Raw genomic sequence first — 24,911 nt, forward strand, 5'->3', positions numbered from 1 at the left:
TTGTTACCTCATATGTGGGAGGAACAGAACAAACAAAACATATAAAACAGACAAACCTAGGCTGCCAAGACCGGCAGCGTTAGGACTTTGTCTGATTTATTTTTTAGAATCTAAAAACTCTTTTCAGAAATAATTTTTGAAACTTGTTTTTCTAAAAAAGAAAAGAAAAACTTTGCTGAAGAAAGAATCGGTGATTTGAAAACTAAAATCAGCGATTGCTTGCCGGTAAAGTGATTTCGAGGTAATTGAATTCTCTAACAAGAATCCTTTGAGAAAGTGAAGAAGATGTCAAGGGCCATAGACAAGAAGCTTGGTGCAGGACGTGTGGTGGCTGTAGCCATTGAGAACAACAAAACAAGCCAATATGCCGTCAAATGGGCTGTTGACAATATTCTTCCCAAGGAACAACATCTCTTATTAGTCCATGTTAGACAAAGAGCTTCTTCCATTCCTACACCAAGTAATTCTTATTGCTCCATGCATATACATATTGCTTGAATCTATATGTAACATTTCTATTTCATGTTACAATCCCATAATATAGGAATATTGTATATTACAGAGTATTGATACAACTTTGCCAAAATGTTGGGATTGATATACGAGGAAATTTAGGCCTGCAATTTGCGTAAATATTTTAGAATTCTGAGCTGACGAATATAAAAACTAACAAAACCCAAGAAAGATTTAATGTCATAACATTGTTGGGGTTTGGCGGAAAACACAAGTTTTTTAATGGCTAAATCTCCATTTGATGGAAAACATGGAGATGTTGTGCTATCAGTTCTTGCATTTCATTTCGTGAAATCCAGCTTTTTTTTTTAGAGATAACATGAGATATTTGAGGAATATTTGTAGCAGGTGAGAATCGCGTTTGTACTATTGTCATGTATGTATTCAATTCTTTGTATATATGCATACCAGAAATTTTTGTTCAATGTTGTTTCAATCTTTGTAACACAATCATGCACACATTGATGACTTGAATAATTATGAATGCAGCTGGAAACAATATATCCCTTGATGGCAATGATGATGTGGCTAGAGCATACAAGCAACAAATGGACAATGAATCCAGGGAGCTTTTTGCTTCATTCCGTGTCTTCTGCAATAGAAAGAGTGTATGTTCTAATACATTATGTGATCCATCTTTCAATAATGAAATTAAAGAGAAAAGCAGAAAGACGAGAATGGAAAACATTGAAGAGAAAAATGAACAATCAAATTTAACAATGATTTTTCTTTGTCTACAACAGATACTATGCAAAGAAGTGTTGTTGGATGACACAGATATAGCTAAGGCAATAATTGAAGGCATTTCATCCTATTCCATAGAGCTTCTGATACTTGGGGCCCCATCAAGGAGTGGTCTTGTAAGGTAATTGTTCCTTCCTAGTCCTAGCTCTCACTCTCCAAACACCGGCCCTAGCAATATGCTTCATAGTGCACAATCAAGTCAGCAATAACAATTGCTACTTATCAATATAAGACGATCATGAGTTAGCAAATAATGATGAATAAAAAAAAATGAATGGTACAAATTACTTCTACAAAAGCTAGTACAAGTTAAATTTTAAAACTTCGACCGACCCTACGACCCGTTTGTAACAACTTTGGTAGTTCATGTTTGAAAATCTTTCTATAATTGATTTTAAAGTCAAAGTCGATTTTAGAAAGAAGCTTTTGTGATTAGCTTCTAGTTGCTAGAATTGATTATGGGAATACGTAAGTTGATCCAAGCATGCACGCAGAAGCATTTACATAGTAAAACATGAATAGATACTCTTGAACTATATTTTGTTCTGTTAGAAGGAAACATAATCCTAGTTCTAATGCACTGTTCATGGCAGAAGATTTAGGACATCGGATGTTCCAGGTGTCGTGTCAAGAGGGGCACCGCCATTCTGCACTGTGTACATTATTTCCAAAGGAAAGATCTCATCAGTGAAAACTGCTACTTCTGCACTACCTGCTAAACCTACACCAAAATTGCAGCCTCAGCCTGTCCTGAGTAATGAGAAAATGGAGGCACAGCTAATTCGCAGCCATCCACCACGACGTATGCCAATTTCTCTTTGATCTCTGTCCCATATAGGATAATCTAGTTGTAAGAGAAACTAAATAGTTTCTCGTATCAGGAAATATATGTGATAGGAGTAACATATAGTTTCTCTTATATTCATATTCTCTTATATATCTCATCTCATATCTAATCTGGCTTCTGTCATTCTTCATAACAATTTTCTTGTTTTGGTAATGTTGCTCATAAAGCACTATTTGTTTGTAATATCTATTACAGCATCAGCTGAGAAGCCAGCATACCTTTCTCGCCAGATTCAGGATGAAGATGAAATGAGGTAAGCACCTCATAGATCCTTAGTTTGAGTTATATAAAGTTAATGTAAACAATGATAGCATTATCCTATGACATGTTAACTATGTAACAAAAAGTCAAAAACCACTCAAGCTAAAATGCCATCATTTCCAAGCATATGACATACAAATGCTAATTAGAAATGTACATGAGACATGGTGATGGATGGCTTACTGAGAGGACTAATAGCATGTTTGGATTAGTTTCTCTTTTCTCATAATCAATCTTGACATACAGAAGAAGCTACTCATAGAAGCTCTTCCCCGAGACTGATTTCGGCTTTAGAATAAATTATAGACAGATTTTCAAACATGCACTAACTTGATATTCTATGGACAGGTCACCTTTCACAAGAGTTGGAAAACCAGGCCACAGATCCTACGAGTCCTCAATCCCTGACTCTGACATTTCATTCGTGAGCAGTGGAAGGCCAAGTATTGATAGGATGTTCCCTATGGTATACGATGAAATGGACTCAACCCCTCGGTTTTCGTCAGGATCAGATAATGATGTTAGAAGTTTCGGTTCATCTTTCTCAGGTGCTAAGTCAATTGATCAGGGTGACTACTCATTCTGCTCACAAGACAGTGGGACATCAATGTCGTCAGCACCAAGGTTTTCAAGTGGGGTAAGCACAATCTAGGATAAATTATAACTATATATGTATTCAACATGGCGAACAAATGTACCTTATTAGTATGACTAAGAACCTGGCTTTCCAAAAAAAAGCATGACTAAGAACCCATGATTGGAGCTGCTTGTGTGCCTTCCTAACTGTGTTAGGAACTTAGGATCAAAGGGCCTATCTGATTGTTGTTTTGTGAAGCAGTATAGTTTTAAAATCAGAAAAAGAAAAAACTTCTTTGATTTAATGAATATGTTTTGAAACAATAGGATGATGTGGAAGCTGAAATGAGGAGACTGAGGTTAGAACTGAAGCAAACAATGGAAATGTACAGCACAGCTTGCAAAGAAGCTCTGACAGCAAATCAAAAGGTACTTTACAATCTAGTCCAAACATACAAGTTCTGAAAATACTAGACAGGGTCAGGGCAAACTTGAACTTGTTAATGCAACTTACAACACATATAACTAATTAACTATGATAGCATGTTTGGATCAACTTCTCTTTTATCAGAATCAACTCTGAAATCCAGAAGCCACTCACAGAAGCTTCTGACCAGAATTGGCTTCTAATCAGAGTTGATTCAGAATCAATTGTAGAAGAGTTACCAAACACGTTGTAACTCATCAAAATAGGGATTGCCATTTTCATTTGAAGAAAGAAAGTGATAACTGACAATTGGCACTTCTCTTCTACAGGCATTGGAACTTCAGCGTTGGAAAATGGATGAACAAAGGAAATTGGAAGCGGCGCGATTGGCTGAAGAAACAGCACTGGCAATAGCTGAGAAGGAGAAATTAAAATGTCAAGCAGCCATGGAGGCAGCAGAAGCAAGCCGGAAAATCGCAGAGTTGGAAGCACAAAAAAGAATGAACGCAGAAATGAAAAGCATGACAGAATCTGAGCAGAAGAACAGGCCAGGAGACAGTATTTCATATGGAGCCAGGTACAGAAGATACACTATTGAGGAAATAGAAGAAGCCACAAACTTCTTTGCAGGCAATCTCAAGATCGGTGAAGGGGGCTATGGACCAGTCTACAAGGCTGAACTAGATCACACGCAGGTTGCAATCAAAGTGCTAAAACCAGATGCATCTCAAGGACGGTCACAGTTTCAGCAAGAGGTATGGAAAATAGCAATAAAAACTTGCGCATGAAATGTATCCAAGAAAACACAGAATTTGCATGATCCTAAGTAACTGCATAAAGTAAAATCATTAAGAGCATATTTGGTTCAATGTTCACGAGTGTTAGAATTAATTCTCCTCTATCAGAATCAAGTTTTGAGTGTTTGGATGTTTCCTTTCAATTCTAGCTTTAATATTAACTCTTGGATGAAGTTACAAATTTTAGCTTCTATAGTTTACATAATCAATTATGAGATTCACAAAACTAGATTTAACACTACCCTACAGAAATCACTTTTTTCATACATGTATCCAAGCATACATTACTTCAATTTCAACTTACTTTTACCTTAATCAATTCTACCAAAATCAATTCTACCGACAATCGATTTTGACAGTGCTGATCCAAACAGGCACCCTATTAAGGTAAACAATGGACTATGATTAGACATTGCTGAATCAATCAATTTGGCGTTTAATTCGTGCAGGTTGAAGTGCTAAGTTCAATAAGGCATCCCAACATGGTTCTCCTCCTTGGAGCATGCCCGGAGTACGGTTGTCTAGTGTACGAGTACATGGCGAATGGAAGCTTGGACGATTGCCTCTGCAGGAGAAGCAAAAACTCACCAGTTCTTCCCTGGCAGCTAAGATTCAGAATTGCAGCAGAGATAGCCACTGGCCTCCTTTTCCTCCACCAGGCAAAACCAGAACCGCTGGTGCACCGCGACTTAAAACCAGGAAACATTTTGCTTGACCGAAACTTTGTGAGCAAGATCAGTGATGTGGGGCTGGCTAGGCTTGTCCCTCCTTCAGTTGCAGACACCGTGACACAGTACCGCATGACAGCAACTGCCGGAACATTCTGCTACATCGATCCTGAGTACCAGCAAACAGGCATGCTTGGAATCAAGTCTGATATCTACTCACTTGGGATCATGCTTCTGCAGATGGTAACAGCAAAGCCTCCAATGGGTTTGACTCACCATGTTGGAAGAGCTATTGAGAGAGGGACATTTGCTGAGATGCTTGACCCTGCTGTTGAGGACTGGCCAGTTGAACATGCCTTGCATTTTGCAAAGATAGCACTGCAGTGTGCTGAGATGAGAAGAAAAGATAGGCCTGATCTTGGAAAAGTTGTGTTACCTGAGCTCAACAAGCTCAGAAACTTCGCTGAAGATAACATGCCTATGATGATGATGATGTTTGGTGGTAAAGCAGGATTTACTCCTAGAAGTAACAACAATTTTTCACGCTCTACATTTTCTTCCTCAGCCTCAGCTCAGGTGAGTCAGTGTGACTGATTACCACACCTTGCTATTTTTTGGTATAATCATTGCATGCAAATAACACATCACATTACATGTTTCCTTTTCTATAGGACTCTATGACTATGAGTGAATCAAACTCCTTATCTGGAATGTCTGGATATGAAAGTCGCTCAAGCACATCATCAATCACGAAAATGTAAACTCTGAAGTTCATAGTTTAACGCCGTGATGCATAAAATGGGTGCAAGTTAACAAGAGGAGGCATGCAGCATGAAAGCTGGTTTAACAACAGCATGATGACAATGCAACAAGCATCCACTTCAAAGTCAAGTTTTAGGTTAATCTGTCTATAACAGGCATAAATTCAAGAAGTAGAATGTATCCAGACAAAACTGTAACTGTTCAAGTTATTTGCTTAAAGAATCACAAAGTATCCATGGTTGAACTTCGTGTTTTTCTTTTTCTGCAGAACGAACGATCGAGTCATATATTAAATTTATATTCCTTAAATTACATTTGCAAACACAAACGAGTAATCAAGCTAATTCATTATTCAATGACCAATGACAGTGTCACAGCTCAAAATATTATTTTCTTTCACACTTGTTTTCCATTACATTTTCTCCTTCATATTCTACTCTCTCGTTTTCTTTCCTCATCCAATCAAATGGAAAGAGAGGGCAGATAAGAAAAAGTCTATCCATGTTGAGTACAAGTTATAAAGATGATACATGAGAAAAATCTATGGAAGTGAAGAAAATACTTATGAAAACGTAAAGGAAAACCATCAAAGGAGCTATTTGAAATAATTGTATTGAAAACTTGATTTATAATAATGCCCAGTGACACCAATTGATCCATGAAGCAAACTCAACTTACTAGGATAAGGTTTAATTTTTATTGCTGTATCTAAAATAGAGTTCTTAAATACAATTACAAACAAGACCGCAGACACATCCTCTAAGAAACCATTGTGACAACTACAACCTGAAAGAAAATGCAAAGTGAGCCATATCATTGCAGGCTTGCACTGATATTCGGGATGAAATTGAACATTAAATTAATTGATTTTACAATATGATTATTGAACAAAGAGAATTGAGGGAGACTAATTATCAAAATTTCCTGAGAACTTTCACATGCACACACAGACGACATAGTGATTACAAATGCAATTTTTAAATAGGGTGGCATCAGAGTCATATTCATCAGGCAGTTGCGCCATTTAGCTCTTTCGTCGTGTTAGAAAGTACCCTCTTTTGCGGCGGCGGCTGCATTAGAAGTGGACATGGAATAATATTACAAAATCAAACAAAGTATAAATTTTGTAAACAATAACTAATACCACAGGAAGGTTTCTTTCCATTAACATTAAGGTTTAGAAACATCTAAGAACACATTACCAAGGTTGGTGAATAGTGTTAGCAATAGGATCATTGTCTTACACTCTTACTCTCGCTTACTAAATCATTGACAGAATGCATGCAGTTCAATGATTTAGTTATCTAGAGACTAATTTTACACACGTACTCAGATATTGGATGGAATAAATGGACACAAACTATTGTACTTACAACAGTAACTTTTTTCTAAACCAATTCAACTATTAAATTGAAAGTTCTTATAAAGTAGATGGACTTCATAAAGTTTCATACAAAAAAAACTACTGTTACCTCCTTTTATATAACATATCTAATGTTTAATGCACCATGATGATAATATTGAAGGATCCTGTGTATAATTCTAAAGACAAGTTCATGTGAAATTTTCCTGACAAAACTATTTTGTAGTAGCTCCAACAAGAATATATAAATTTTAAACCATTGATAGGGGCATAAATACTATAAAGGAAATATGAAGTTCTTACCACCGCCAACTCCTCCTCGTGTTTTGGAATAAAAGCAGTATCAACCTTGCCATTTTTGAAATCCTGTGATACAATGAAGATATTGCATATATTAATCATAATATCAAGTTTTGACTAACAATATTGTCAAAGAATACGTGTTAGCAAAAGTACATAAAAGATGCACTGACCTCAATGTCAAGGATAAGTTTATGATAATCAATTGTTGTAGGAACTCCTGTAACAAAATTGTTGTAATTGTTAATTATGTCATAGAAAGTGAAGGCTACAAAACAATAATAAAGATAACTGGAAGGCTTTAAAGCATATAATAAACACTATGTCAAAGACACTTCAATGGATATGAATAAGATCAGAAAACTGCACCTCCTGCAATTTGTTTCAAACTGCAGAGGATTCAGGTCAAACAAACTTTGTTTTTTTTTTGCGAAGTGCATATACCAAGGTGCAAAGGAAATGTATATGATTCTTTTCAGTTTTTTATGGCTTCAGGCACAAGATTGACTTACATGAAGCACAGGTATCTAACATAATAAACACCATCATAAACATCAAAGTATTTTACCTGTGATGATAGTGTCATCAAGTGCCCGTTTCATGCGCTCAATTGCTTTTTCTCTTGTTGGTGCCCATACAATCAGCTACAAAATGTTCACAAAGTCAAGAGATGAGTAAGAGTTTCAAATATAAAGAGCACTTCAGATATAGTTGGGTTTATTTATACACTTGTAGGATATTTTATTAGATGCAGTTCATTGAATGCTCTGAACGTTTTTTGCTTGTCTGTTCATTCTTCCCACTTGTATTGCATAGGGAATCAAAAACTATGACATCTGATAAATTTAATGTGTCATCATCAGGAACTGAAAGAAGTTTAATTTTTGGAGGGGTGGTGATATCTGTTGTATACTGACTATAAAATGCAAATCATACACCGATATACAACACATCATTCTCCTTTCTAATAATCATAGGATCCATTTTACACTCCTAGCTTACAAAATTCAATCAAATAGCCATCGCCTTCTATATCAACTAATGTCTCACACATAAAACAAGTCATCACCTAATTGATCTCTATAATTATATCCCATCATTGCTTAAATCCAAGAGCCCAAGCATATGAGGACGAGAAAAAACTTCGAAAGTAATTGAGAAATTTATGAGAAGACCAAGATTAGTATATGCTCGTATTAAATATTGACATCGATTTCATTGAAGCGAACAACTAAGATACGTTATAATGAACTCAGATGACGATGATGAGAAATCAATGTTAGAAAAGAGAAAATAACCGCACACCTTTCCAAGAAGGGAGTCATAGCTTGGAGGAACTACATAATCAGGATAAACATGGCTATCCATTCTGACAAATGGACCTCCAGATGGCAAGTATGCTGTTATTCTACCTGTTGGTGGGGAGAAAATTCATTGGATTAATAAAACTTTCAAATGGCAGAATGCTAATAGACCAAACTACCAAACAAGTGAGGAAGCTGGTATTAGAATGCAAACACAATTTATTTTTGCTTTCATAATTTTCTTAAAAATACCTGGCCCTGGTCTAAACCCCTTAAAAGCATCTTCTGCATTGATACGGCATTCAATAGAATGTCCTCTGAGAACAATGTCCTCCTGCAGAAAAACTATGTTAAAAGCAAGCTTCTACAGAATCACAAGTAAAATATATCCTTGAGTACCTGTTTGTATCGTAGTTTTTCACCCATAGCTACACGAATTTGCTCTTCTATCAAATCAGTAGAGGAAATCATTTCTGTCACAGGATGTTCAACCTGGATACGTGTGTTCATCTCCATGAAGTAAAATGAACCCCTTTCATCCAAAAGGAACTCAACCGTTCCAACTCCTATGTAACCAATTGATGCAGCAGCTTGAACTGCTGCGTCTCCCATTGCCTTTCGCAACTCGGGGGTCAATGCAGGAGATGGTGCTTCTTCAAGCAGTTTCTGATTACGCCTCTGTATGAAAATTCACAATTAACAGAACTTATTACTTCAGGTAGGATCTCTGGCAACTCAATTGCTAAAAAGGGAACGTAAATAATCACGCCACATTTTGATCTATCCCTCTAACTATAAAACTACTTGAATAACATTGAAATCAAATTCAAGTTTTTTAAATTAAAAAAAAAAATTCATCATACAAGTAGTATCTGTGTTCATTATCCAATAACATCAGGCACTAGATATACATGTGGAATTTCATAGGGAACTAAGATATAATTAAAAACTATAAATAGAAACATCAATCTTTTACAATGCATAGTTGTTTAGACTTTAGGATATATATACTTTAGTCATATGGCATGTAAGGAGTTTATAGCATCTTTGAATATCCTTGAAGGAGGACTTCTATCTGAAAGATCAGTCAGTTTCATTTTTCTTTTGGACCAAAATATATATGCTTTAGTCAGAAAACACACATCTCATAGTATACATTTAGTTTTGATCTTGAATTCACTAAGGTCAGACATTACAAGTTTACAGAACACATATTTTTATCTTTTGTAAAATGGCATCATAATAAAAATAAGATGAGTATTATTATGCTTAATATAACTAACTAACTTGAAAAACTAAACATTGATACAGACAGATAAGAAATTGAGAGAGTTAGTTCATAGTACCTGGATACTGCAATCACGCTCACCAAAGTGAACAACATTACCAAATTTATCGGCAAGAACCTGTAAGTCATGAAGCAGAGGAATAGAGGAATTAAACATACAATATTATCACTAATTTCTTAATATGCTTTTTAAATCATTCAGGTCTTGGATCAAGTCAAAGCACCCGAACAATTAGGAATCTGTCGAATAAATTTAAGACTGTCCACTCACCCAATCCCCAATGCAGAATTTTTCTTCTACCTACTGTAACATATACCAGAAAAAGAGGCTGCAAGGTGTTTCTAAATTATTTAAAAAATAACAAAATGTGATGCATGTAATTTAAACTAACCATACTTTGAGTGAGCACCAATTTAAATTGAGTTAATGCTAAAGTTCACAGTTGACCTTATTGAGTAATCCCCAACTTGAATGTTTCCTTACATTCTTAATAGATAAAATTCCCTCAAAGGATTCTCCTAACCCAAGGCTTCAGTCAAATTAAAGATTTCAGGGAGAAAAAGGGGAAACATTACCTGGAACTCAATGTGCCTTGGGTTCTGAATGTACTTCTCCAAATAAACTCCATCGTTGCCAAATGCAGCAGCTGCCTCACTCTTAGCTTGCTGCATAGAAATCAAATTGAAAATTATTCACCAAAGAAGCACATTTAAATTTCTCATCAATGGGATAAGCTTTACAACTATAGACAATCAGAATACATCATCTCCCTTCCATCAGAACCAATTATGATTGTTTGACCCTGAAACTTGCTTCTGCTACAAAGATGGTTTCATGTCATACCAATTATTGGAACATAAAAATTGCAGGAAACCTTGTTTCACCTGTTGACCCAAGTAAGAAATATTGATCTTTTACGTAGTCAGAAAATAGATGTGCAAAAGAAATATACACATGGTACAAGCATTGCACGCTTCATTCAGTTTTTCGTTTTTATCTGATTATAGGTAATTTTGATCACTATGGCTTCTATATTTCAATCCATTCGAGTTTCAGGTTACCCCTTTTAACTTTTTCCTATAGCTATTACAATTTATAACAGAAAGGAAACTAAAGATTGCAATTTATCATGTAGACAACATAACAAGAATTTCATTCAGGCAAAAATAATACCTGTAACAACTTCACAAACTCCTCAGGTTCTTTAGCAAGACGCATGCCACGTCCTCCACCACCAGCTGTTGCCTGAGAAGCACCATTTGTTTATCAGTTCACATAAATTAGCAAAAGAAGGCTTTGTAGGGGAACTTATATGCCTCATGTAATCGGTTCAAATCAGCAATCAAATAAATCATAAGAAAGATCATATCAGAGACCAATAATGAATGAACCACAAACCAAATAAAATAATTGTGGTCCTAAGTTGAGCACTCTGTATAAGTGGAAAAACTATCTAGTTCTTCAACATTCCAAATGATAAACACACCTATGGGGTCATACATCACTTACACCACCTCCATAGCTATGGCCAGCAATGTATAATTCAATTCATTATCCCTCGCATATTTACTGATTGGGGGATCAGAAGACAAAATGTACAAGATTATGCTTTGATAGGTACATAGTTACACACGAGTGTAGAGTATATACATCTATGTATGTGCTCATATCTAATATAAGCATGTATCAAATAACCTACTTTCAATCATAAAAAAAGGGGAATTCAATTCAAACAGGAACAGTGTTACAGATACAGAATAATAAGGCAATTTACCTTGATCATCACAGGGAAACCAATCTCATGTGCAAGTCTGATAGCTTCTTCTGTACTCTGTTACATTAATTTTTATCATCAAACTGATGCCATAGAATCTGAAACTGACATCGAACTTTCACATTGAAGGTATATAAAGCTGTTTATACACCTGAATTTAATACAATACCTGTAAAAGCCCCTCACTTCCTGGAACAGTAGGAACATTTGCTTTCTTCATTGTTTCTCTGGCAGTTGCTTTGTCACCCATAACCCGAATACTGTCAGGCTGAAAGTTAAATATTCAGTTTTACCAAATAATTTGAAAGGGAAATATTAGAATCTTAGATTTTCAATGACATCTTTATGAATCAAAGAAGTTCTATATTTAACAGGGAAAACATTAAATATTAAGATAAATACATTGAAAGTGAAAAAAAATATTGGAATTAACAGACACCTTTGACTACACACGTACTAGAAAAATGCATAAAAGCGCTGACCTTCGCTAGCATACCAACAAGTTTTAATGAAAATTTTCAATATCAAACATAACTCGGCCAGCACATTTTCAGCATACAGGTTAAAAATGCTGTTATTCTAGCCATGCCACACTCAATAAACACTTGCTTAGTTGCAAAAATCCAATATTATTTTACGCGGTCACCACATAAAACCAGTAAAATAAACAATAAATCCTCATCATACAATATTGACGTGTATATAAACTAATATTATCTAGTTGTGTTGATCACAAACTCTAGCGATAATGACCGGCAATCAATCAAATTCATGTGGTTCAAGATAGTTTAGACAGAAACTAGTCTTAGGATTTAACAGGAAAGTTCGAATGAGTCTCATTCAATCTAGGGTGCAATCTTTGAAGGTAACCAATGTCATCATGTTACATACAATTCACAAACTCAACGGTAACGCTTAAAATTAAAGCAAGCAGTCATGAGGCGATAAGCAAAACAAAAAACAAACTGTGGAATGGAGTGTACTACTCACATTAGGCCCAATAAAATTGATTCCATGTTCCCTACACATCTCAACAAACACTGCATTCTCAGCAAGGAAACCATAACCGGGATGCAACATTGTGCATTTGCGGCTAATAGCAGCAGCTAGAACATTCGGGATCAGCAAATAGCTGCACAGAGAGAAATTACAATTGTTTTAAAAACACAGATTTTGATTAACAGGGGTGGTACCCATCACGAATTTATTTGTGTAGAAAGTGAAATTCATGAAGAAGAAGGGAAAGGAGTTACGATTGGCTACTGGGTGCTTCACCAATGCAAACGGCTTCATCAGCCAGCTTGACATGAAGCGCGTCCTTGTCAATGGTGGAGTACACAGCCACACACGGAATCCCCAATTCATGGGCGGTACGAATGACACGGACGGCGATCTCGCCTCTGTTAGCAATGAGGATCTTCTCGCCGCTGCCGCCACCGCAAGTCACGCGGAGAGGGCCGCAGTGGCGGCGAGTCTGGTGGTGCTGCTTGTTGAACTGAGCAGCTTGCCTCGGGAATTTGACCTTGTTGGTTTCAGCTAAGAAGCTGCATTGGGTGGAACTCTTCACTCCTCGTCTTCCCGCGAATAAACCCTTGAAATGAAATTGAGAAAACGAATCAGATTCAGAAAAAGTGATTATAGGAATGAATTCTGAAAAGTGATTGTGAGTGAGTGACTTACTGTGACGGGAACGGAAGAGGAGGTGATTGATTTGCAGGCGGACATGGTGGCCTCCATTTGTTGCTATGCTTGAAGCAAGAATGGAGAATGGAGAATGGATTTGGGTTGGTTGAGTTGGGTGTTGGTTTTGAAGAGTGGGGGAAGGGGGTGTCGATGCAAACGAGGGTGCTGCCAAATTGAAACCTCCGCCCAAAATCTTGTATCTCTTTTTTTTCTTCAATTTAGTTGGACTTTGGATCAGGTTGGAAAATATGTACACTTGGCATGTAAATGCTTATTTATTTATAACTTAGGCTAATAAGTTTATTTAGATAGTTTAAAAATATAAAATATAAAGTGTGTTTGGTGAACAAGTGTGTTAATACTCCTTAGTCCTTCTGTTCCTATATATATCTCACACTATTTATAACTGAATTTTGTTCTTAATTATCTATCACTTTACAAAGTTAATTATACTTCATTTATTGGTGGTAGGAAAGTTGAAAAAGTTAGAATTAATAAGAGAGATAAATGGTATAATACGAATTTATATTGTAATTTTAATAAAACAAGAACATTAATTGTTATTTTTTAATGTTTGTGCAACAACCTTAAAGTGTCAGTTATATAAAAACGGAGGGAGTATCATAAACACTTATTTCTATGCTAAGTTGTTTGATTGAGAAAAGTTAAAATATCATATAAGTAGGTGTAAATATTTATTTATCAATTAGTATGGTAGTTATAAAAATAAACATACGCTAAGTTTTTTTACTATAAAATGAACTCAAATAAGTTATTACAAATAAAGAAGCTTATTGAAATTGGTTTGTATAAGTGTTTGTTGATAAATTAATATAAACATAGGTGGGTGATAAATTGTTTATACAAGTTCGTTCAAAATTGGCATAAACGATTGCTAGAAAACAACCTCTCTCAAATGAGACAAGAGGCTTATAAATAAGCTCATTTAAGCGTTAAGTTGAAAATAACACATAATATGATATTTGTATAAGTTTTTATCTGAACATTTATATAAACAAATTCATATAAGCTCTTTCAAGCTTTGGTGGACGTTCAAATGTGATTGTAATCCCCTCTCTTTTTTTTTTGGACAAAAATCCCCTCTCTTTAATAACATCACAGCCTGGCACTAACAACTATGGTGGCCACACGGCCCACACTCATACTCGGGTTTCTTTCTTTAACGTCTGTTTACATACAAAAGAGGAGCCGTTTAACATGGACCAGTTTTTTCTGGTCCATGGTTGCACCACCCACCTTTTGACCTGCTAGTCCAGGTTTCCCGGTTTTAAAATAAAAATAAAAATACATATTTATTAATCACAAAAATTAATATAATTAGTGAATAATTAATATGATTAAATCTAAGTGGATCATCTTCAACCTTTCACAATCTCATCATCTCACCATCCACCCCAACCACCACCGCCCAAGCCACAAGATCTAACAACACCATCTTCAACACAGATCAAAAAATTCAACCTCCCTTCAACACAACCTTCCATCTCCAGATCTGGATTTCCCTTTACTCCATTTACCCATTCAAACCTCTGGCACAGTGATTCTATCATCAAACTCTATATCCAAAAACACAGGCAACTAACACAAATCTTCAAAATTTATACTTTCATGATAAAACAGATTCAATACCACTCAGTTTTCATCTCGAACAACATTAACAACAAGAGTAGCATGTTAAAAATCACAAAGCTGTGAAGAAAAGCAGAGAGGAAGAAGGAGGCGTCGAACCCAGACAACCTGCAACTGTCAGATCTGGTTGTTGGGCTCATGAGGAAAGTAGATCGGGTGATTTGAAGATTGGGTTCCAATTAATGAAGGTTGAAGGTAAAAGGGAGAGGAAGATGAAGAGGTTGTTGGTGATGAAGAAGCAAAATGGAAGACCCTTTAACTCCACCACCTGCTTCGCCTTCTCCGCCGCCTACGGCCTCGCCGTCGAGGTAACAGAACTGGTTCGCCTCCATCCCCACCTTCAACGCCTCCACCGCGGTTTCCAGATTTGGGCAAGCTTCCATAGACCTGCAACCGGAGTTTCTGGCGTCTTTTCAAAGCAAGACAACCACCATTGGACTTCTCTTCTTGAGAACTTTCAGGTCCTGTAGCCAACTCATCGGGTTCTGGGTTTCTGGCGTTGATTGTGGTGAGTGGGTCCTGGGTTTCTGGTTGGTGGTGGTGGTGGTAGGTTGGTGGTGGGGTTTAGGGTTGTGGTGGCGGCGACTGGGTGGTCGAGTTTAGGGTTGTGGGTGGCAGTGGTTGTTGGGTGGGAGGAAGAAAAGAAGAAGATGAACTAGAAAAGAAGAAGAAGAACATAGAAACTGAGATAGATGGAGATGATACACTGAGGGAGATGAACTAGAAAAGCTAATTCAATTAACCTAATAATTAATTAAAGATTAAGAAAATATGTTTTTTGATTTTTTTTTTTAAACCTGTTATTGTAAGTCAAAAGGGAGTGGTGCAACTTTGCACCACACAAAAGTGGTCCATAATAAATTTTCCCTACAAAAGAAACATTGTTCATGATTTATTCATCACTTTTTTACACATCGCTGTTTTGCTGCTTATACATTCTTAATTTTACCATAAATATACGAACAATCACATTGTTACTTAAATAAACCCTGACATTGTAACTTGAATAAAGTTCAAAATCAGAAACTTTAAAATAAGAAAAAGGCATGCGTCGGATGTTTTTTGTTGGTTTGCAGGAACCGCTTAAAGATCTCCCACACTTCAACTTCCACCAAAGGAGGGAAGATTGACCATCTCTATCTAACGTCTCTCAACATGGAAACTCTTCAAACAGAGACGTAATTTTTTAATTTCCAAGCAATTGGAGTGTGTAAATAGAAAAAGATGCAGAAACCAATTTGTTTCTTAATTTATCAAATATAACCACTTGTAGCGATTACGATGAAAAACAGGTGTGCAAAAACCATATTTTTCTTAGAACATGTTAGCTTTTTTTTAATTTTATAAACGAAGAATGTCTAGAATTAGGATCTTGTATATAATAACTTAACAGCACAAATGTAAGCATGTAGAGAATTAGGATCACATGACAATAAGCGAATCATTTCAACCCATGACCACTTAATCAAATTCAAATGAAAACAAAATATATATAAGTAGGAGAATCTTCTCAGTTCAATCGATCCTATTATTCAAATAGTCACTAAAATGATGGTCTCTCAATCAAAATTTGAAATAGCAGTTTTTACAGGCAACAATGACTCATCTGCAAATTGATGACTATGCTTACACTACTTTCTTCGCCATCCCACTCCCCAAGCCATGATGCAGACAAGGGGTTCTGAAGAATGACTTAAAGGAGAAACATGCTACTACTCTGAACTAGATGGATACAAGATGTCACAATCTTAATAAATTACACCTTCTATTGACTGGATTTTTCTATCACTCTACGACCACTCCTTTTACTATCAGTGACTGTATACAGTGTGCATCATAATTGAACGAAAATATTTACCAGAGAAGGAATTAGGCGCACCCAGAAAGTTGGATGTGAAGATAAAAGCTTTCTGCCTCCCAGAAAAGCCATGAATATAGGGAATGGCCTGCAGGGAAACAAGTCACAGATACAGAGAATTTGCAAACATAATACCTCTTCGAAGGCTTTCACTTGCTGCTGCAAATTTTTTCTCCAAGTCAACCTCTCCTACTGCATTAGCAGCAGCACGCAACTGGAAAGAGGCAAGACAATCAGAACTCCAAAAATCCATAATGTCAATGCAAACATGCTTTTGGTTTCCAAACAATAAAATAGACAGAAAATGTTTCGTAGAGATGACTTGGAAAATAGTCAAGCCTACTGATATTTATGGTATAAGCTTCTAAAGGTAAAATCTGAATATTTTGCAATACTTGAAGAACATAGATGGGAAACTATGAATTTCATTTGTCCCAAAATAATAACAGAGGTAAATGAATTTCAAGAACTGCTAAAACATACTCAGATGCAATAATCAAGTAAACTATGTCTGATTTCCCTCAGGGAAAATCCCTTCTGCTTTTATGGCAAGTACACCACAAACTTCAAGCATATATCAAATGTTCCATATGTAATGTAGATAAAAAAAAAAAAAAAAAAAAAAAAAAAAAAAAAAAACTGTGTGAACTAGTAACTATCCAGAATAGCACACTTATTGAGCCATGTTCCACCAACCCCACCTTAACCACATTTTCTTGCCCTTTTCCACTTCTTAGTGAATGGGCTATTAGCAAGACACGAGTTTTAAGAAAGTTAACATAAAAAAATGGGACCACATGTTTGACAGTTAGAGGGTGGATACTTGGATACCTGATTCAGAAACTCGTCAAGCCTTCTAGCACTCCTAATGATACTTCCCTCAAAGATGTCAGTCATTTGTATAACATCCGAAAAATTTGCACCCTGGAAGACAAATTTGAAATGAAAGACGAGAGATTAATATAAACTTTGAAAACCTGTAAATCAGTGTTGCTTTGTTCAATCAAGTCCAAGACCCTTCTTGTGTCGGTTGTTGATTATGAATGTGAGTTTATAACGTGTTTTTAGTGATTTAATGGGTTTTTTCTTATTCATGCTAGACACACACACACATGTATATATATATATATGAAATCTTACAATTCATGTTACAATTTTGATAATCTAAGATTTTCATTCCCCTTCCCAATTCATGGTAAAATTTAGACTTTGACTACATTGGCAGAAATCGAGCAAATGACTTACAAGTAGATAACACGCTCAAGCTGAAGAAATATATAACTAACCTTTGACCAAGAGTATATCACATCCATCAAGTATGGCCTTGCTGTTGATTCCACGTACTCATTCACATTTATATCCAATTTGCATTCATGTTGTATCTGTGACCATGGAGTGATCCCACTTATAATTTAATTCACAGATTCTCAAGAAATACAAAGTTAAATAATAAAACACCTCTGCTATCCTTCTTGCACTGTCTTGAAGCTGTTGTAGTGGTCTCGCAAGCTCGGTTCTCAGTTGTATCTGCTCATTCGACTTATCTCCTGGTATAAAACAACTTGCAAGGGCAGCCACTTGATGATGGTCTAAATCATTAAAAGTACCTATTGGGAGCATGGAAAAAAAGAAGAAGAAAAATAGTTACATATTATGCAGTAGGCTTTACAGAAAGCACTATGCAGAAAATGAAATGCATATTGAATCACCGTTGAACATTAATTCGGTGACAAGGAGTTCATCGCCTGTGTCAATCAAGCAGGCTGCCCGTCCCTTCAACTGAACTACACCGTCAGCATCAATATGACCTAGCTTCTTTAAAACTCGTGAGCGATTCTTCAGTTCTTCGCGAAATTTTTGTAGCTGAAAAATTTATGCATGTTTTTCAGTTACTAATGAATCCATACCATAGTTTAGGAAATTATATAAAGGAATACAGTTATCATTGTCATCATTCCACAGTAGTGAACTCAAAATTTGTCATTAATAATATTGACATATTAACATCTCATGCAATGTTAAATTGTTCATTCACATGGGCACAAATATAATGCATAGCAGATACTATCATGTGGTTTAATAATAAAATTTAGCAAATAACGAAGCCTGGGCAATGAAATACCTGAGAATCCCGCATTTTTGTCTTCAGTTGCTGGATTTCATGATTCACTTCTGCTTTCCTCTCAAAGCTTTTAATTTGATCCACATTTTGATGCTATGTTACAGCAAAATATTAAGGAAAGATTCAAACCAAAGAGCAAGCAATGTTACATCTATAAGATACAAAATAGGGGCCAGAGTTCATTTTAACAAACCTTATGCATAGGATGAGCAAACAACTTTTTCTCAAGTTCCTCTATCTGATTGACAAGTTCAACTATTTCTGGATCTTTAACATCCATGTCCTGGAAATTTATTTTAGAGAATATTATGTATATATAATGTTGTGATTCTGTTAAAGATCACTCAAGTTCAATATGACCATGTGTTAAAGAATCTTCTCCACTAAAGAAGGAGGATGAGATGGAAAAGTCATAAGATGAACAACAATGAAGAGAAGTGGATATGATACAGAAAAGGCATTCAAGGTTGAGATTGGAAAATAATTACCTTCACAGGGTTAAGCTTTGGAATACCTTGAGGGAAACGGTTGCCCATATCCTGTACAGCAAGGAGTGTACTTTGCCTTGCCTCCAAGGGTCGAAGATCAGGAGGAATATATATCCTCAGTTTACTAAGACAAGATATCAATGGTAATTGAACAGGGACCTATTGCAAAAGGAAGCAATCAAAAGAAAGTAATAGAAATTTTTCAGATATGTGGAGGGAGTTACAATAGAGAGCCATCAAAAAGTAGCAAAATTGTTTGGGATGTCAGCTTACCACATGCATTTCACCTTTCTCTCCAGGCCGCGGCGGACATGGTTTTGGTCGTGAACTGTTTTCATTTGAGCCAGGTGAACAATGTAGTAAAGTATCAACTATATAACCACCACCAGAAGGTTTCTTAACAACATTGACTACAACACCCCAACCCCAATCAGTTGCACCTTCTCTTACTTTGATCTGCAAGGTTAAAAAAATTCATCTATCTCAGTTAAATGTGCTGGAAAAAGTAGCAGCAGAAGACAAATTAAGAACAGAAGAACCTTAAATGAACAACTGCAAGCAAAGGCACAAGAGGGATAAAAAAACTTAACAAATACCTGACATTTATTAATATATATTCATGCATCAATGATATCATAAACTCATTTAATACTGACTCTCAGGATTAATTAGAGAAGGGAAAAAATAATTCAAATGCATTTCCAAGCTGATGCCTACTATTACTTACCAATCGACCAGGGACAAGAAAATAAAGAATCATTTCAGGCCTTATAATTTGTGCCATCATCTTCTTCTCAAGCTGTGCTATTTCCAGTTTTAGCTTATGATATTCAGATACCTCGGCCTACATAAGTAATTACTTGTATTAAATCAAATATCAATATATTAATACAACATAGAATACATAATGAAGAAATCTAAACTGATGGCAAAGGAACAAAGATTACCTCCCCTGAAGCATCGAGTAAGGCTACTTCCTGCTCCAACTTTGACACCCTTTCTCCCATATCAGGTAAGGCCTGAACAAGAGTAAGGTGCCCATGAGTTAAACACCATAGTGCAACATAAGCTAATAAGATTTTGAAGGAAATGGATCAGTACAAACCTTTTCATATTGAAATTGATGAAATGAATTCTTTATTACATGTTCGGCAGTGAACTGGCCTTCTGCACGGCTCATCAAATTTAAAATTGAGTAGTAGCTAAGCCTGAATGTACTAACTAAAGGAGCAGGTTTACCCAGAACCATGTCCTTGAGGTTATTCATTTCCATCTGCACAAAATAATCAGATAAGTGCCGGGTTGATCAATGCAAAACCAATTATCATTCAAGTTTCTGCCTAAAATCCAAGAAGAGAATTTGTTATATAGCTAAGAACAGAATGCAAACATAATATTCAGATGATAGAGCAGTATACTAGTACCCCCGTCATACGATTGAAACCAACAAAAGCATGCGCGTATATGATCTCAATATGTTGCAGGACGTAAACATATTACTCAGCGTAATGTGAGCAGTTATGAATGAATTACTGCATCAAAAGATCCCAGACCCACAAGGCTAAATAAAGAATGGGCAATTCACAGGGTGGATGAAAAGATAAGATCAGTTGAGGAAAGTAATATGACCGGATGTTCATAAATTGAAGCAACAGAAAACCAAATACACTAGCCTCAACACTCACCTGCTCATCAATCATAATGATACAAATTCCACGCTCATCTTTGCCACGGCGCCCGGCCCTTCCACTCATCTAAAGGTGGCATATTGATAATAGTAAAGTCAGCACGGTAATATCTTGATAGGAATGAATAAATAATCACCATCATCCAAAAAAATAAATCATCACGCACCTGTATATATTCACCAGATCCAATATAACGGTGACTATCACCATCCCATTTCTTAACAGAAGTGAAAACAACAGTTTTTGCTGGCATATTCAAACCCATTGCGAACTATAGAAAAGTGCATCAGAGTCTCATTCTAAAATAGTATCAGAAAATAATGTACAGGGAAAGAAATCAGAAGGTGGACAAATTCTTACAGTCTCAGTAGCGAAGAGGGCCTTTACAAGACCTTCTTGGAAAAGAAGTTCAACCAATTCTTTGATAACAGGAAGAAGGCCAGAATGATGGACAGCAATTCCTCGCTGAAGAAGTGGCAACATCAGCTCAATAGCAGGCAAGCTCCTATCTTCTTCATTCAAACAGAGCACTGCATTACGAAAAATATGTTCCACTGTATCCTTTTCATCGTCGGTATTGAAGTCAAGCTTGGACATAGACATTGCGTGCTGCTCACACTCTCTTCTACTGAAGCTAAAGATGATAACAGGTTGGAATTTCCTTTCCATGATCATCTGAAAAACAGGAAACACTCTAACTCAACTAAAAAGCAATACACACACACACACACAAGTAAAAGTAAACAGGAAATAAGTCGTCCATAAATGATGTAGCGCGGCTGGCTGCGCGCTTCGACGATGACGTCGCTCGTCGGATGAGCCCGGTCGGATTTTAGCCTATCTGAATCCGTATCAGGCCCGCAAAACAAAATTAAGTATTTTATTAGGATTTTATTAATTTTCAATTAGGATCTTTTAGGATCTTGTTTATTTTTGCTTAGGAACTTATTTATTTTCAATTAGGATCTTTTAGGATATTATTTATTTTTCTATTAGGATATTTTCTTTTCCTATTTAAGCACTTGTAAGGCATAGCCTATTCAGCTTTTTGATTAATAATAAAATTCCAGAGTTTTCTCTTCTTTTCTGGTGGATTCCAGAAACCCTTTTCTTTTAGGATTTGCGCTTGCAATCCTAGTACGACTTCCGCTGTATCAATAAAAAAGAGAAAAGTAAAAGTACACACCAAAAAACCATAGACATCAATGTAGTAAAGCAAACCAATTCGTCAACATATCTTAAAGGACACTCCTTCAAAAAAATCAGGTGCCATACCCATATTAAAGGCAAACATCTAATCTTATCCCAAAGCAACTGCTGATTTGATTAGATACTCTCACAAATGCAAGAAATAAATGGCTTAAATGGCCACCTAATCACTGTAGCATGTCATGGCACTAATTAGGAGGGCTTTGTGGTTTTGATGTGTTTATTATCGGTTTCCTCTTTTTCCTTCTTTTCCCCTTTGCTAAGAAGGATGTAATCCATCAAAAACTCAGCAATTAATTATATTAGGTCCACATACTAATTTAAGTTTTTTTACAATATAGAGTAGATGCTCTACTGCTTATTAACCTGCCCAAGACAAAACCTTCTATTCCATGACTCAAAAATTCAGGATTTCCATCTTAAAGAACAAATTTAAAGAATTGATGGCAGCTTTAACACATATTTGCCTGCTTCAAACAGAAAAGTATAAAATTTTCTAAATTTGCCCATTTGGCAACCAGGGGAAAAGGTTATTTCAATTTAGCTAATAAAACTAGACTCTTCATATACAAAATGTACTTAATGTAGATGTGGATTTTGAAGACCAGACAGAGCAGAAGAAAATTATATTGCCTACAAATTTCATTCAACTACGAGCTCAACAAGAACCCCACTTATGACAATATCAACTTAAGAAAGTGCAAATATGTCATGACATTAACAAACAGAAACCTGTAGCCTCTGCTAACAAAATACTAAGTCATCTTCCCATCACTATGATTTAACGGAACAAGATCCTCAACAAAATAAGTTGATAACAGAGAAATAAAATAAAAAACTATCGAAAACACAACAGAAGTATTCATAGCCCTAGATCTAAAATATATATATTTATAGTCCACATGTTGAACGAAAAATTCTCGTCCGATCGATAACAACACAAGGAATAGCTGAGAGCTGACCTTAACAATTTTGAAAATGTCAGAACCACCAGAACCAGAGCCACCTTTGCTGAACCTGCCATTGGACTTAGCACCCCTGCCGCTATCACCAACCTTCTGCTTGGAGAAAGTATCCTGCAGCTTCATGAAATTGTCCTCCCTGAACTGCTCATTCTCATCAACAACCAAATACAACCCATTCCCACCAATGGGGAAAACATAGTGCTGCAAAGGGGTGGGGCGAAAATCAGTGTACACCACATGACAAGGCTGCTTGTGAATGTTACAAATCCACTCTGCAAACTCAGTGGCATTGGACATGGTAGCAGAGAGGAAAACCATTTTGATAGCAGGCGGCAGAAAGATAATACTCTCTTCCCAAACAACACCCCTCTCTCGATCCTTCATATAGTGAATCTCGTCGAAGATAACCCAAGCAACCTCCTTCAACACCTCAGAGCCACGATACAGCATTCCCCTGAGAATCTCCGTGGTCATTACAAGACACGTCGCGTGCGGCGAGAGCGTGACGTCTCCGGTCATCAACCCTACATCCTTGAACTCCTGGCTGAGCTCCCTGTACTTCTGGTTACTCAGCGCCTTCAACGGCGAAGTATAGATAACCCTCTGCTTATCCCGAAACGACATTGCAATGGCGTACTCCGCCACCGCAGTTTTCCCGGCGGAGGTATGCGCGGAGACCAAAACCGACTCGTTTCGTTCCAGGCAGGAAATGGAAACCTGCTGGAACGGGTCGAGGGTGAAGGGGTACGACTTCGCCATTGGACCGTTGTACTGAGGGTTGGAGAGAGTGCCGTGAATTGCTTCCTCCTTCGTGGCGAGGTAACCGCTCGAAACTGCGACCTCGTGGACGCATGTTCGTTCTCTGCTGCGAGGTTTCTTTGGGATTGGATTTGGAGTGTCGCTGTTGAGCTCAGATTCTCTTCGCTTTCCGAGTGTTGAAGATTCCTTCTCCATTTTCTTCCTCAGCTGCTAGTGCTTGCTGCAACAGTGGTTCGAAAACCCCTAAAACCCTCTTCTGAGGTTGAAGGTGGAAGAGAGAGAGAGAGAGAGAGCGCGTAAATTGCAGTGAGATTTGGTTTTGATTTGAGGCCGAAACCCTAATTTTTCTGTGGTGGCGAAATTTTTTTCAGTGTCTGCGGTGATTTGGGTTGGAGGTTACTTGGTTGCAGGCCTGGTGGCTGGAATAGAGTGGCAGGCCCAAATGATTGGATTTCAATCTTTTTTATTTAAATCACGGATATCTCTCAGGTGAATATTTAACGCAATCACGCTTATAAAGTCTCACACTCGAGACTTCTGCAAGTTATAATAACTCTATGTTATTTGATATACGTGTTTGGTGGTCGATTTCAAGTTTTTTCGAGTGCATGTTTGGAAAACAACACGACAATTGTATACTCCTAGATATAATTGTGATTCTTAGGTGTTGGCTAGGGTGTATCATCATACCAACATGTGTGGGTGCACCATTGAAATTGGACATATTTACACTTAATTACTTTTGAATTTATAATATGTCATTATCTTCTTCTAAGCAATTCAGGCATGTTCGTTGGATTCGTTGTACCTTACTAAAAGATCGCAATGAAACATGCACAACTTAGAGTGAGAGGGTTATGTTTG

At 36.6% G+C, this 24,911-nt stretch overlaps 3 protein-coding genes across 4 annotated transcripts; 1 reads left to right on the forward strand and 2 right to left on the reverse strand.

Annotated features, from left to right (window-relative positions):
- LOC130710650 (U-box domain-containing protein 52-like) lies at positions 1-5,839 on the forward strand. 2 transcript variants are annotated; one of them, XM_057559989.1, is made up of 10 exons: positions 1-460; positions 1,003-1,121; positions 1,257-1,378; positions 1,851-2,059; positions 2,300-2,357; positions 2,714-3,002; positions 3,269-3,370; positions 3,698-4,123; positions 4,615-5,409; positions 5,505-5,839. In XM_057559989.1, exons 1-10 carry the CDS (start codon positions 286-288, stop codon positions 5,592-5,594), a joined length of 2,385 nt encoding a protein of 794 aa, XP_057415972.1. In that variant the 5' UTR covers positions 1-285; the 3' UTR covers positions 5,595-5,839. The 2 variants fall into 2 exon arrangements, with proteins under 2 accessions (XP_057415972.1, XP_057415973.1); XM_057559990.1 differs by having other exon boundaries at positions 1,854-2,059.
- Positions 5,840-6,269: 430 nt separating this feature from the next.
- Positions 6,270-13,543, reverse strand: LOC130710651 (biotin carboxylase 2, chloroplastic). The gene is made up of 15 exons (XM_057559991.1): positions 13,306-13,543; positions 12,879-13,216; positions 12,616-12,757; positions 11,795-11,893; positions 11,626-11,682; positions 11,025-11,096; positions 10,427-10,516; positions 9,909-9,968; positions 8,962-9,240; positions 8,815-8,896; positions 8,564-8,670; positions 7,827-7,902; positions 7,432-7,478; positions 7,262-7,324; positions 6,270-6,665 (listed from the first exon to the last, which is right to left on the reverse strand). Exons 1-15 carry the CDS (start codon positions 13,360-13,362, stop codon positions 6,603-6,605), a joined length of 1,632 nt encoding a protein of 543 aa, XP_057415974.1. The 5' UTR covers positions 13,363-13,543; the 3' UTR covers positions 6,270-6,602.
- A 2,885-nt stretch (positions 13,544-16,428) lies between these two features.
- LOC130711183 (DExH-box ATP-dependent RNA helicase DExH10) lies at positions 16,429-24,444 on the reverse strand. The gene is made up of 16 exons (XM_057560690.1): positions 23,286-24,444; positions 21,475-21,789; positions 21,281-21,385; positions 21,112-21,180; positions 20,532-20,699; positions 20,374-20,445; positions 20,154-20,270; positions 19,700-19,882; positions 19,427-19,585; positions 19,132-19,221; positions 18,939-19,031; positions 18,526-18,679; positions 18,275-18,423; positions 18,103-18,198; positions 17,648-17,740; positions 16,429-17,030 (listed from the first exon to the last, which is right to left on the reverse strand). Exons 1-16 carry the CDS (start codon positions 24,240-24,242, stop codon positions 16,920-16,922), a joined length of 2,931 nt encoding a protein of 976 aa, XP_057416673.1. The 5' UTR covers positions 24,243-24,444; the 3' UTR covers positions 16,429-16,919.
- Positions 24,445-24,911: the final 467 nt, after the last annotated feature.

Source organism: Lotus japonicus, chromosome 4 (assembly GCF_012489685.1).
Source record: "Lotus japonicus ecotype B-129 chromosome 4, LjGifu_v1.2".
Lineage (NCBI taxonomy): Eukaryota > Viridiplantae > Streptophyta > Magnoliopsida > Fabales > Fabaceae > Lotus > Lotus japonicus.